This window comes from Stenella coeruleoalba (genome assembly GCF_951394435.1).
Source record: "Stenella coeruleoalba genome assembly, chromosome: 15".
Taxonomy (NCBI): Eukaryota; Metazoa; Chordata; class Mammalia; order Artiodactyla; family Delphinidae; genus Stenella; species Stenella coeruleoalba.
In genome coordinates, this window is record NC_137161.1 from 68,925,608 (window position 1) to 68,938,697 (window position 13,090).

General features: G+C 45.0%; 1 protein-coding gene across 2 annotated transcripts in view; it reads right to left on the minus strand.

Moving 5' to 3' along the window:
• ARHGAP17 (Rho GTPase activating protein 17) overlaps positions 1-13,090 on the minus strand; it is an 89,641-nt gene that overhangs the window by 12,326 nt on the left and 64,225 nt on the right. Inside the window, exons 14-18 of one of the 2 annotated variants that reach the window (XM_079944083.1) lie at positions 11,973-12,086; positions 9,202-9,293; positions 7,915-8,074; positions 6,004-6,237; positions 3,479-3,642 (exon numbers count right to left, since the gene is read on the minus strand). In XM_079944083.1, coding sequence (XP_079800209.1) covers positions 3,479-3,642; positions 6,004-6,237; positions 7,915-8,074; positions 9,202-9,293; positions 11,973-12,086 — 764 coding nt within the window. The remainder of the gene's footprint in view (positions 1-3,478; positions 3,643-6,003; positions 6,238-7,914; positions 8,075-9,201; positions 9,294-11,972; positions 12,087-13,090) is intronic. The other variant, XM_079944084.1, reaches the window with a different exon arrangement.

The window sequence follows — 13,090 nt, forward strand, 5'->3', positions numbered from 1 at the left end:
TAAGAGCTACTAGGGGAGACTGGCAATACGCTAAAAAACAAATTTAAAAATTTCAGATGGAGGAAAAGGCTCTGAGAGAAATAGAGTGATGTGACAGAGAATAATTTATGTGAGTGGTGGCGTTGGCAGGTGGTCATCAGTTCAGACTGGGTGGTCAAGGAGGGTTCACCAGGGAAGTACTCTTTGAGCTGAGACCTGAATGATGGAGGAACCATGTGTGGAGCAGAATAGAGTGAACAGAAATAAATCCATGCCTATACAGTCAATTGATCTTCGACAGGGTACCAAGAATACACAATGGGGAAAGGATAGTTTCTTCAACAAATGATGCTGGGAAAACTGGATATCCACATGCAAAAGAATGAAACTGGACCCTTACCTTACACAATACACAAAAGTCAACTCAAAATGGATTAAACATAGGACCTGAAACTCTAAAACTCCTTGAAGAAAACACAGGGGGAAGCTTCACAACATTGGTGTTGGCAGTGATTTCATGGATATGACCCCAAAAGCACAGGCAACAAAACAAAAATAGATGTGTGGGATTACATCAAACTAATAAGCTTTGGTACAATCAACAAAGGAAACGACAGAATGAAAAGGCAACCTACAGAATGGGAGGAAATATTTTCAAACCATGTATCTGACAAGGTGTTAATTTCCAAAATATATAAAGAACTCCTATAGCTCAATAGCAAAGAAATGAATAACCTGATTTAAAAAAAAAAGAAATTAAAAAAATTATCTATTTATTTGGCTGCACTGGATCTTAGTTGTGGCACACAGGGATCTTCATTGCTGCACGCGAGATCTTCGTTGTGGCATGCGGGATCTTTAGTTGAGACATGCAAAGTCTTAGTTGTGGCATGTGGGATCTAGTTCCCTGACCAGGGATTGAACCCAGGCCCCCTGCATTGGGAGCACAGAGTCTTTAGCCACTGGACCACCAGGGAAGTCTCACGAACAACCTGATTTTAAAATGGCCTAAAGGGACTTCCCTGGTGGTGCACTGGTTAAGAATCCACCTGCCAATGCAGGGGACACGGGTTCGAGCCCTGGTCCAGGAAGATGCCACATGCCACGTAACAGCTAAGTGCGTGCGCCACAACTACTGAGCCTGTGCCCTAGAGCCCGTGAGCCACAACTACTGAGCACACGTGCCACAACTACTGAAGCCTGTGTGCCTAGAGCCTGTGCTCCACAACAAGAGAAGCCACCGCAGTGAGAAGGCCTCACACCACAACAAAGAGTGGCCCCTGCTCACCACGACTAGAGAAAGCCCGCGTGCAGCAACGAAGACCCAACACAGCCAAAAATAAATAAATAAATAAAATAAAATGGACTAAAGACTTGAAAAGACATTTCTCTATAGATGACATAAAAATGGCCATCAGGCATATAAAAAGGCGCTCAACATCACTAACCACCAGGAAAACGCAAATCAAACCCCAAAACGACATGTTACCTCACATCTGCTAGAATGGCTAATATAAAAAAAAAGACAGCAAGTGCTGGTGAGAATACGGAGAAACTGGAACTCCCATACGCTATTCGTAGGAATGTAAATTGGTACAGCCCTTATGGAAAACAGTATGGAGGCTCCTAAAAAAAATTAAAAATAGAACTACCATATTGATTCAGAAATCCCATTTCTGGGTATTTATCCAAAAGAACTGAAATCAGGATCCTGAAGCGATTATTTGCACATCCATGGTCACTGAAGCATCATTATTCACAATAGCCAAGACATGGAAACAACCTATATGCCCATTGACAGATGACTGGATTAAAACAATGTGGTGTATATATAAAATGGAATATTATTTAGCCTTAAAAAGGAAGGAAATTCTGTCATATATATAACAACATGGACAAACCTTAAAGACATTATACTAAGTGAAATAAGCCAGTCACAGAAGGACAAATACTGCACGATTCCACTTACATGAAGCATCTAAAATAGTCACACTCTTAGAATCAGAGAGTGGAATGGGAGCTGCCAGGGGCTGGGGGTATACAGTAGAGATGGGGAGTGATGGAGAGCTGGTATTCAATAGGCATAAGGTTTCAATTATGTCAGGTAGCTTTACATCATTGGGCCTATAGCACAATACTGTATTGTACACTTAAGAGTACAGTACTGGATACTGTACACAAATATTTAAGAGGGTAGATCTCATGTTGTGTTCTTACCCCGATAAAATAAAAAAGAAGGAACCATGTGAAGACGTGGGACAGAACGTTCTGTAAGAGAACACGTGTGCAGCTCTAAAGAGGGAATAAGGTTAGTGCACTGAGGGGCAGAGTGCAGACCAGCGAGGCTGAAGTGAGTGAGGGGGCAGGGGAAGAGCTGGGCTCACAGGCGGCCCGGCCAGACCACGTGGCCAGGCCACGCAGGGTGCGTGGTGGGAGGTCTGCATGGAAGGCACTGGAGAGCTTCAGCCAGGATGACACGCTCTGCTTTGTGTTTTAAAGCCACCCCCTGCTGGAGGGCATTATGCTGAGTGAAATAAGTCAGACAGAAAGACAAATCCTATGTGATGTCATTTATGTGTGGAATCTAAAAAATACAACAAACTAGTGAATAAAACGGAAAAGAAGTGGACTCACAGATATAGGGAATGTACCAGTGGGGAGAGGGAAGGGGGAAGGTGCAAGATAGGAGTAGGGAAAAAAAAAGGAGAGTTATTTTGGGATTATATGAAATCATTTGTGTGAAACTTTTGAAAATTGTAAAGCAATATAGAATTTAAAGAATCCTTCATTCAATTAAAAAAAGAGGGCTTCCCTGGTGGCGCAGTGGTTGAGAGTCCGCCTGCCGATGCAGGGGACACGGGTTCGTGCCCCGGTCCGGGAAGATCCCACATGCCGCGGAGCGGCTGGGCCCGTGAGCCATGGACGCTGAGCCTGCACGTCCAGAGCCTGTGCTCCGCAACGGGAGAGGCCACAGCAGTGAGAGGTCCGCGTACCGCAAAAAAAAAAAAAAAAAAAAAAAAGAAAGAAAGAAAGGAAAAACAGCCATTTCCCTGGCTGCTGGGTGGAGGACCACGAGGGCGTAAGTGGGAGCAGTTCAGATTACATGTGAATAGGGAACTAGAAGGCCCCGATCCCAATCCAGAGGGCACGAGTGCTCCCAGACTCACGAAGCCCGGCTGGGACACAGGCCAGGCTGTGGCAGGTCCAAAACAGAGCGAGGGCTTGGAGCGCCAGATTCCTGGAAAACGGGGGGCGTTTCTGGAGAAATGACTGTTTGTTAAGCTTTGTAGCTTGAACATATTCTTAAATGTCTGCTTTTCTGTTCTCCATTTTTCCATCTCCCTTTAATGATTCTTTTCCTTAACGACTGGTTTTTCTGCTTGCCATTTTATAACAGACGTGGAACCATCGGAACAAGCTTCTCAACCTGACCCCTGCACCGACCTAGGAAGGTTTGCACATCCCTCCCCAAGGGCACGGAGTAAAGGTGGTGACTTACCTCGGCGCACCGTGTGAGGGCTCGGGCCGGCGGAATTGTGCGTAGGGCCCAGAGAGAGCTGATGGGAGCCGGCAGTGGCCTGGGCCTGGCTTTGGCCGGGGGCCGCCTGACTGCTGTTTCTCCCGGGTGCAGGTGCAGCTGCAGGGTCCTTGGGCTTTGGAGGACTAAGGAAAGCAGAAGCCAAGTTAGATGTCAGGCATTCTCAGCTATAAAAGCTAAACATGCTGTAAAATATCAAATTCCAGCTAGAGTTTTCACTGCAGCGGGCAAGGAGGTGATCTGAGAGTTTAAACAGCTCACACTGGGTCTGTGAAGCTAACATTTGGTGCCACACAGGACCACATATTTTATGAGACTCATGGCATCAGACTATCTTCCAACTACTTTGCCACTTAAATATCATGATAGAGGCCATTTCAAGTTCTAGCGTACTTGCACTCAAATTGGGCAGTATTTAAACACATGAAAGGGTTTTTGGACTTCAGAATAATGCGATTTTGCCATATACATTGCACAAAACTAAGCAAATGCAATAGCAAAATACTAACACTGCTCTAAATTACAAAGCACTCAATTATTATCAATAATTTGGGCTTCACGAAAGAGAAACTCTGAGAGGCTAAATGATTGCTCAGGGCCCAGAGTTGGTTAATACTGGGGTAGGGATCAGAGTTCAGGCTTCCTAATTCCTGGCTCAGAACTTTTTAAAAATTTATTTATTTATTTTATTTTTGGCTGTGTTGGGTCTTCGTTTCTGTGCGAGGGCTTTCTCTAGTTGCGGCAAGTGGGGGCCACTCTTCATCGCGGTGCGCGGGCCTCTCAGTGTTGCGGCCTCTCTTGTTGCGGAGCACAAGCTCCAGACACGCAGGCTCAGTAGTTGTGGCTCACGGGCTTAGTTGCTTCGCGGCATGTGGGATCTTCCCAGACCAGGGCCCGAACCCGTGTCCCTGCATTGTCAGGCAGATTCTCAACCACTTGCGCCACCAGGGAAGCCCTGGCTCAGAACTTTTTATACTGAACTTTATAGCTACAATTTGTCAAAGTCACCAAAGAGTAAATGGCATTAGTGAGATGTACACAAAAATATCTACAGAGCAAAAGAAACACAGAGCAAATTGATAACTGACGTTCTATTTGTCCTTCTGCAGTGAAGACTAATTATTATCTTAAATAATATATTTAGCCTTGATTAAACAAATTGAATGCTACAGGTAAATGAAAATGTGTAAGAGTTTGCTGAGACTTTTTTTCTCCAAGAAAAAGATTTAAGCCCAAACGAATACATGTGTGGTAGCAGTTACGGAAAGACCAACGTGGAGCTTACGACGTGCACGTGAAGCACTAGGGAGTTTGAAGCCTTAGATATTTTTAACCAAAAAAGTGAATTTCCTCAAATTATGCGGGTAGAAAGGTATTCAGGAATGCACGAAGTCCTCAGAGTTCAGCTATAAGGATTTAACGAGATTCCAATCACCTAAGCAGCTAGCTTCACACAGCACGAGGCGCTCTCTCTCCACCCAAAGAAGAGGTGAGGGAGTTCTCCCAAGGCAAAGTCACCTCTGGGCGGAAAACAAGTACACGATTAACAGGCCATCCTTGTTTTATCATTTATTTTACTTTATATGTAATCATTTAGTGCTTTATAGGTGGCCAAGGTGGACCAAATGCAATAAAAATGTTAGCACGTACTGGAGGGGCTCATCTTTTATAGCAGCTGCCAGTTCTGTACGACCCGAGATACCACCTGAAGTGGCCTCTGGTGGTCATCTGCCTGGGTCAGAGTGGAGAACTGAATTTGTGCAAATAAAGGTCTCGACTTCAAAGGTATTTCTCCTTAAAGTTGCTATAGATTCTTAGTCCACTCCAGGTGGTTAACCAAAAGGTGAAGCAACAAAAGAGCTTTTTAAGAAAACCTATCATCATATTTTCTACCTTGTACTCATGTATCACCTGCCCTATAGGACTGAAAGCCAGGGGGTTGGGGGGGTGCTCAGTATAGCAGAGACAGCACATATTATTCAGTACTCACTTATTCAGTAAATCTGATTGGATGGATGGATGGATGGATGGATGGATGGATGATGGATAAATGGATGGACGGATGAATGAATGGATGAGTGAGTGAATGCCAGGAATATAATAACTTCACTAACTTGTTGCATTCAAATGTTTACTAGTTAGCATACTGAATGACAACAAGCAAATGGTACACGAACAACGAGTACACATCAAACAGGTAAGAGAGGCTTATAAGACTGCTAGACACTTATCGGCTTCTGGCTCCCAGCCCCAAAGCAGTATGGTAAAGAATGCAAACACATGTTGCTTTCTTTTGAAAACAGGAAAGGAAGCAAGCAATTTGCAGTCTTTTTTTCCCATCCTTTGCCAACCGGAGGAGTGAAGGCAAAGCTGGTTCACTCCGTGCCTAGTGATCCTTGCGGCATGGAGGCCATGCCCACAGGCCAGCGCCTGCAAGAAGGCTGGGGTGTCTGGCACCCACTGCCAGCAGATGCTGGCCTCCTTACCTGCTGTCGCCCGGGCTGGGCCCCTGCTCCAGCATGCCCGCAGAGGAGGGGACAGTCCCACCCCCTGTGCTGCTTTCGGCCCTAGAGCTCTGGGGAGGGGGCTCTGGGCCCGCTGGAGCCAAGGTGCTGCCATCTGTGGGCGGGAGTGGCGGCTGGAAAGCAGGGGATATGTGCTTTCTATTTAGGGTGCCACCCCGCCGGTGAGCCTGGAAGTCCATAAGCTTCACACCAAAGCTACACAGAGAGAAGAAACAGTCAACAACACACCATGCAAGCCGACTACTGACACAGAAGCCCATCGGTCCTCGCGTGTAAAACCCCACACGCAGGGACAGCCACCCAAGTTGCCCAGCATGCAGTGAAGCGGCAAGGACCAGATTAACGGTCACTCCTGTTACCCAGGCAAGCAACTCAAGTGGGCTTTAAACTTGGACCTGGTACCCATCGATGCCCTTTCTCAAAGTGGGTATGGGCAGCTGAAAGCAAACGGGCAGCCTTCATCTTGAGTAAGTGACATCATGTTTGTGTTTTTACTTCCATAGTGCGATGTACAAGGCGATTATCTTGAACCTGTGTGTTTGGGCATCAAGGTGGAAGCTGAGTGCAGAAGTACCACCCGTGGCCACGTAAGGCTGTCACACTGCACTGCCTCTTAAGCTGAGATGTGCAAACACTGGTCTATGCGTGTGCAAAGAACGTATCTGAAAGGATGTGTAGGATTGGAAAAATAGTTGCTTTTGGGAAGGGGATGGTGGTTGGAGGACAGGTTAGAAGGGATATTCACTTTTCACTGAAGCCCACTGGTGTATGAACTTTAACACTTTTTTCCAGTTCAAAAAATAAAAAGACACATGGCCCCCTGAGCTTGTGGCTACTGGGTCAGTTGGCGGGGGGAATCCATCCAGGAAGATGGCTAAGAACTGTTGATTGTGTGCTAACTAGACCCATAACATTCCATGTTGTAACTTAAAATACATAAAGGCTAATTCTGTGGAGGACAGAGTTTGTCATCAGGAAGCACTTCTGAGTGTGGGTTCAGAGAAGTGACAGAATAGAAAAGTAAAGCTTTTTCCTTTTCTATGGGTTTAAAAAAAAAAAAAAGGGCAAGACAGAAAACAGACCACACTATAAGATTGGGCAATTAGAATAAGAGCTTGCTGTTTAGTTTTAGTGTAAAACTACTTTCAGTAACATTGTTGCATGTATGCGAGAAAAGCACACGACTTCTAACTCAGCATTATCGGTGAGCGCAGTGGCACCGCAGCACACACGTCGGATGGGTTGGCATCTGAAGGCAAAAATCCCAAATAGCCTTAAGGACCTTTGAAAATCCCACAAATCACCCAGGAGCCTAGCAACAGAGACTAGCGCTGTCTCTCACGAGTCCAACACAGGCTTTTTTTTTGATTCCAGAATTGGCAAACACTGAGGTTTCTATGGTTGGCTTCCAGTGAGGGGCCAGGTTATACAAAGAATATACGTCTTCGGACACCAACTCGCACGTGTCACTGTGAGAGGTGGGTTGTTCTCACATTCGCTCCTGGACAGACGTCCACAATACCTAACGTTTTTTTTTTTCTTTTTCTTTCTTTTTCCCCAACCAAGTACATTTAGGTGAATTTGTAACATGTGTGTGATGCTACTGTGTAGGGCTTATCAGAGACCACCCAGTTAAGCTTGAATGCGTCAGGTATGATTGTTAACTGACAAGCTACACACCTACTTTGGGGTCAGATTAATGTTTGGAATGGACTAAAGCGGAATTCCTGAAACTAGCTGGACTCTAACAGGCCTGGGTGCAGGCCACTCCCCAATGGCAAGGCCACTGAGGCAGGACCAGGGACGGTGGGCCCACCGACTCCTCTCCGAGCCATCGACCGCTGGTGTGAAAGTCAATAGCTCTGCACACACCTCTCCTTCTTCACCAGGTCCCCCTCCATCACCGCCATGCTGGCAGGCCGCTTCCTCTCCAGGGTCCCCGAGTCGGCAGGGTCATTTCCAGTGTGGGATGAGTGATTGGAATTTGGGGTGGTGAGAGGTACGAATGCTTCTGATACATTAAATTCCACCTCTGCCAGAAGAAAGAAACAAGTGTATGTGAGACACAGGGCACAGGGGTTGAGGGAGCTTGAGGACACCCCACTGGAATAGGAGCCTCATTCTTCCATCCACAAGCCCTCACTATTTCACAGGTGGAAGCCCCGGGCACTCTCACCTTCTTAAAGGACAGTTTACCAAACCAGGGTGGTGGGTAAAATAAGAAAACCAGAAATAGGGGAGGGGGTATGACTCAGAATCCAAGTCACACAACTCCCCTGCTTTCCTTTCTGTTAAAAAAAAAAATCATGGAATACAGAAGAGGAAGGTGAGCATGGGTTATACTCATCTGAATCATAAAAAATAAGATATTTACAGCTTGATATTAAATAGAAATAAAAGGCAACATCAATTCCATACTGCCTATAGCAGATTTTGAAGACTCGTTTTCTCAAGGGAAATCTTGGACAGAATGACAATATTCATTCATCCATCTCACATTTACTGCACAACCTTACATGAGTGGGGCGTGATTCTCGACGGCGGAAGTCAGTGGTAAAGAAAAGAGGAGCGTGCCCTGGCCTCATGGAGCTTACACGCCAGAGGATGACAGCAGGGCTGCTCTGGGCGAAGCTGGGGTGGGAGGTCCAGACTCCCAGCACTTGCCCAACCGGTACCCGCAAAGGGAGCCGCGGAAGCTCTGAGGATCCCTGCATATTCAGTGTCACCTCTTCTATAAAGCAATCCCCGGCACTTTGTGCCCAGCATGAGTTGTCAACTCATTCCCCATCCATCTTCCTTCTAATGTGCCATGTGTTACAATTTCTCTGATGATGAAGCCTCCTTCTCCAGTGACCAAGCTCCTCCAGGGAAGACAGCATGTCTTCTTACCAGCAAACATATGCGCCTAGGGAGTGTTCAGTATACACTGGCTGAATGAATGACTCCACGTTAAGTGAAACAAAGTGAAATACACAATAACGTGGTTACTGCTTTGTCAAAATATGAATGCAAATAGTCTAAAAAGAAACGTGAAAAAGTGAAGCCAATTATGTAATCATGAAGGGATTACTGAAGTATCTGCTTCTTCAGAAAGATTTTTTATACTATTGTTGTACATTATTGTGCTTTTGGAGTCAGTGAACTCGGAGTGGCAGTTACCTTCGGGGAAGAACCAGTTGGCATGCTGAATGATGGGTTCAATGACAGCAACCACGTGGACGGATGTGGCCGCTGCCATTTCGGCTAGCGTTCTGCAAAGGAAGTTCACAAAGTTAAAACACCTCCCCTAGGCAGCCTCTGATGTCTGCAGGTTGAGTCAGGGCAATTCAATATTTTATATCAAAAGGATAAAACATTTAAGTACGAATGCAAAAATTAAACGCACAAGGCCCTGGCCTAGGGGTGTGGCAGTGATCACCCAGGAAGAAAAATTGCCCTGACTCGGCTGTCACTTCTTAGTCTGTGTTGTGATAACAACTAGGTGTAAGTCAGTGACCAACAGTGTGTCAAAACGCTGGTTTTCAGTTGTCTGGGGACACGGTGGCACAGTCCTTCCCCGGGAGTCATCTTCTAAGTCCCCAGATCACCACAAGCCCATTCTGCCTAGAATGCAGCCGAGCGTACGCAGTGTTTCTGGGTGCCTCTCACCAGCAGAAGACCTGGGCCCCCGCATTTACACATATTATTCAGGCTGTCACGCACGTATGTGGACTGGTCCCAAGATGCATGTCCAGAAGCTGACTGTGTCCGAATGCCCAGGGCCCACGAGGAAGAAAATAAAGAAGAATCGTTCCTGCTGTTGAGGGGCTCATATCCAGTTCAGAGTCAGAACACGGGAAAGCAGACAAGCTGCAAGGGCCTGACACCTACTGAGCACCTACCACGTTCAGAGCCTCAGATTCCTCCCTGCATTTAATTTTTACAACATGGGGACTGTTCTGAGGCCTTATAAATGAAGACACTGAATCCCTGATAGGCTGGATCCCACACCTGACTGCCCCAAACCTATCTCCCCCCCTCATTTTATCACTCTGACCTCTCTTTCCATTGGGGAGAACATTTTCACCCCAATTTCCAACCAGGTGAAAGTTCTAGCTCCTTTTAAATTCCAGCTTAAAATGCAAGCTCTGTCTGTAAATTACCCTCCCCACCTGTTCACACTTCCCTCTGCCCATCTGGATTCTGATCCCTCCCGTACCTTAGAACCTTAGAACTGGGGAGGAACCGTCCACTCGTGTTCTTTGCAAATTTTTCTTTTTGAGGAGGTACTGTTTGTCTATTGATTTCAAGACCTTTTTACATATCTGGATATGTTTTGAGGAACTACTAGTTTGTGAATTGCCATTTATTTAAGGAGCTTTCTGACTTACAGAAGTTTCTAGCTGTTATAGAGCTAAATCTACTTGTTTCCAGAACTGATTTTATGTTTATAAAATTCATTTATATCCCCAAAGCTAATAAATATTTACCTGCCGTGTTTATGTTTATTTATTTATTTTTAACCTGCCATATTTATGACATCACTCTTTATATATACCTCTGTGGTCTTCCTGGAATTTATTTGCTATAAGATGTGATGTACTATGTAGTTAGCTTTTTTTTTTTTTTTTTTACATCTTTATTGGGGTATAATTGCTTTACAATGGTGTGTTAGTTTCTGCTTTATAACAAAGTGAATCAGTCATACATAAACATATGTTCCCATATGTCTTCCCTCTTGCGTCTCCCTCCCTCCCACCCTCCCTATCCCACCCCTCCAGGCTGTCACAAAGCACTGAGCCAATATCCCTGTGCCATGTAGTTAGCTTTTATATCTACTTATCTTTGATTTGCTTTATGACATTGGATCTTTGTAAAGAATCTTATAAATACTTTCTGAAACAAGAGTGAGCATACATGAGGGAATGAATGAGTTAAAGATAGAAAGATTTTGATTCAGAAAGTCCCTGCATTTTTTGATGGAAATCTGAACCGCTCATGATTTTCCAAAGCTGAACAGCACTGACGGGGGGCAGGGGAGGGTGGTGAGGCTTAAGGACAGACTCTATGGGCCCCACCATTTCCCTGCTGTGCAACCTTAAGCAAATTATTCGTCCTCTCTAAGCCTCAGCATCTTCACCTGCAGAAGTGAGGACAAAAGCACCAACTCCAAGAGAGAACTTGTGAGGATTAAATGGATCATCATAACGCCACCAAACAGAGCAGACAACAACGTGAGTGATTTCCCAGACGCTTTCTAGCTGACCTCCCTGATCCCTCTCCTCCAGTCAATCTACAGCTCTCATTGCCAACAAATTACCTTTCTAAATGCAATCTGATCAAGTCATTCTGCTGAGAAATTCTGATCTCCCTTCCCCCCCATGACCCGTAAAATAAGTTCCTAACATCTCAGCAAGATACATGAGGCCCTTCCTAACCCGGCTCCAGCTCCATAAACCTCGGCCACAGCCTCACGGCCCCTGTGCTCAAGTTACATGAGGCCACGTGATTACGCCCCCCCCCCCCCCCCCCCCCGCCAGCCAATATAGACACCAGGCCCTTTCACACCCGCTGTGCGGGGCTCATTCAGGTCCCACGTGCGGGAAACCATTCATCCATCAGCCCCTCAAGTGCCATCGCCTCCTGAACTTCTCAACCTGAGCTGTTTCCTCCTTTATAACGTCTGTGATACACAGACGTGTATGCGGAGCTTATCACTGCACTATAGCCGTCCACCTGCCTGGCTGCCCAGGACTGGGGCCCCTTGAGGACTGGGACAAGGTCTCCTACACCTTTGTGTGACCAGCGTCTGGGACAGGACCCAGCTCACAGCAGTGCTCCGAGAAAGTCAGCTAAAGGGAAAGATCAACTTCAGGAGTGAGTTACATTTCTATTGTTTCCATCAGGCGGAAAGAAGTTAAAATAATAGGATATGGGAAATGATTACTCACCCTTCATTTTTGGCCCATAACAAGTTAGGGCCTAACACGATTGCAATGTTGCTGGGAGTCATTTTATTAATGTCACTGGTCTGAGCAAGCTTTGCAAGGAACTTGATTAAATACCTATGGAACAAAAGAGAAGAGGGAGAGCATCTACTCTGAAATATTTGGAGGAATAGTATCTCCCTGCCTGGGGGGCGCTCAGCCCCAGACTGCTCAGGTGCTAACTGCAGGGTGTTAAATGACTAAATCCAAATCCGGCTCGGGGTGTGTTCTTTGTTTCATGGAACAGATAGTTTAGGGCTTGAAAGGTGAAAACAGATCAAACGTAAACCTCAAAGATTTGATCTCTATATGCTGTGTATTTCTAATCCGTTTCTCCTTTATGCCCTATCTACCCCGAAATAGATTATACTATGATTAACAATGGGATCAATGTTTTTAATACAAACATAATAAAAAAAATAGAAGTATAGTCATATTGCTTAAAAGAAACTGTATTTGAAAATGCTTTAGGCTGTAATTATGAAGATATCCAATCTATCATATACATATACTCTCTTATGTACAAGAACAGCACTATAAAATCAAAAAATTAAGGACAACCCAACTATCTACCAATAGGGGGCTGATTAAATAAATTACAACACAGCCACACAGTGGAGTACTATGCAGTCATAAAAAAGTAAGAAGTACTGATATGGAAAAACCTACAGGATGTATATTAAGCAAAGAAAGCAAGGAGGAGAATGATGTGTATAATATACATTGCCATTTGGTTTTTTAAAAAAGTGAAAGCTGTGAGAGAAAGAAATGTTTGTACATATGTATATGTATATATATATTTGATTCTATATGTATCATCTCTTGCTGACAGGATATATAAGAAACTGAAAACATAGTTTGTGTCTCAGGAGAGGAAGTAGGGTGGCTGGGAGAGAGGAAGAGGAGAGAGATTTTTTCCAATGTACATCTTTGAACTTTGAACCACGGGAATGTCCTCCCTATTCAAAAAACAATTAGTAAACATTTTAATGAGTAAATTAAACAAAATAAAAGGCTAAATCCCAAAGTAAAAGAACTGTAATTCAGTCTCCACCATAAGACACTAAATGGGCTAAGAGTAC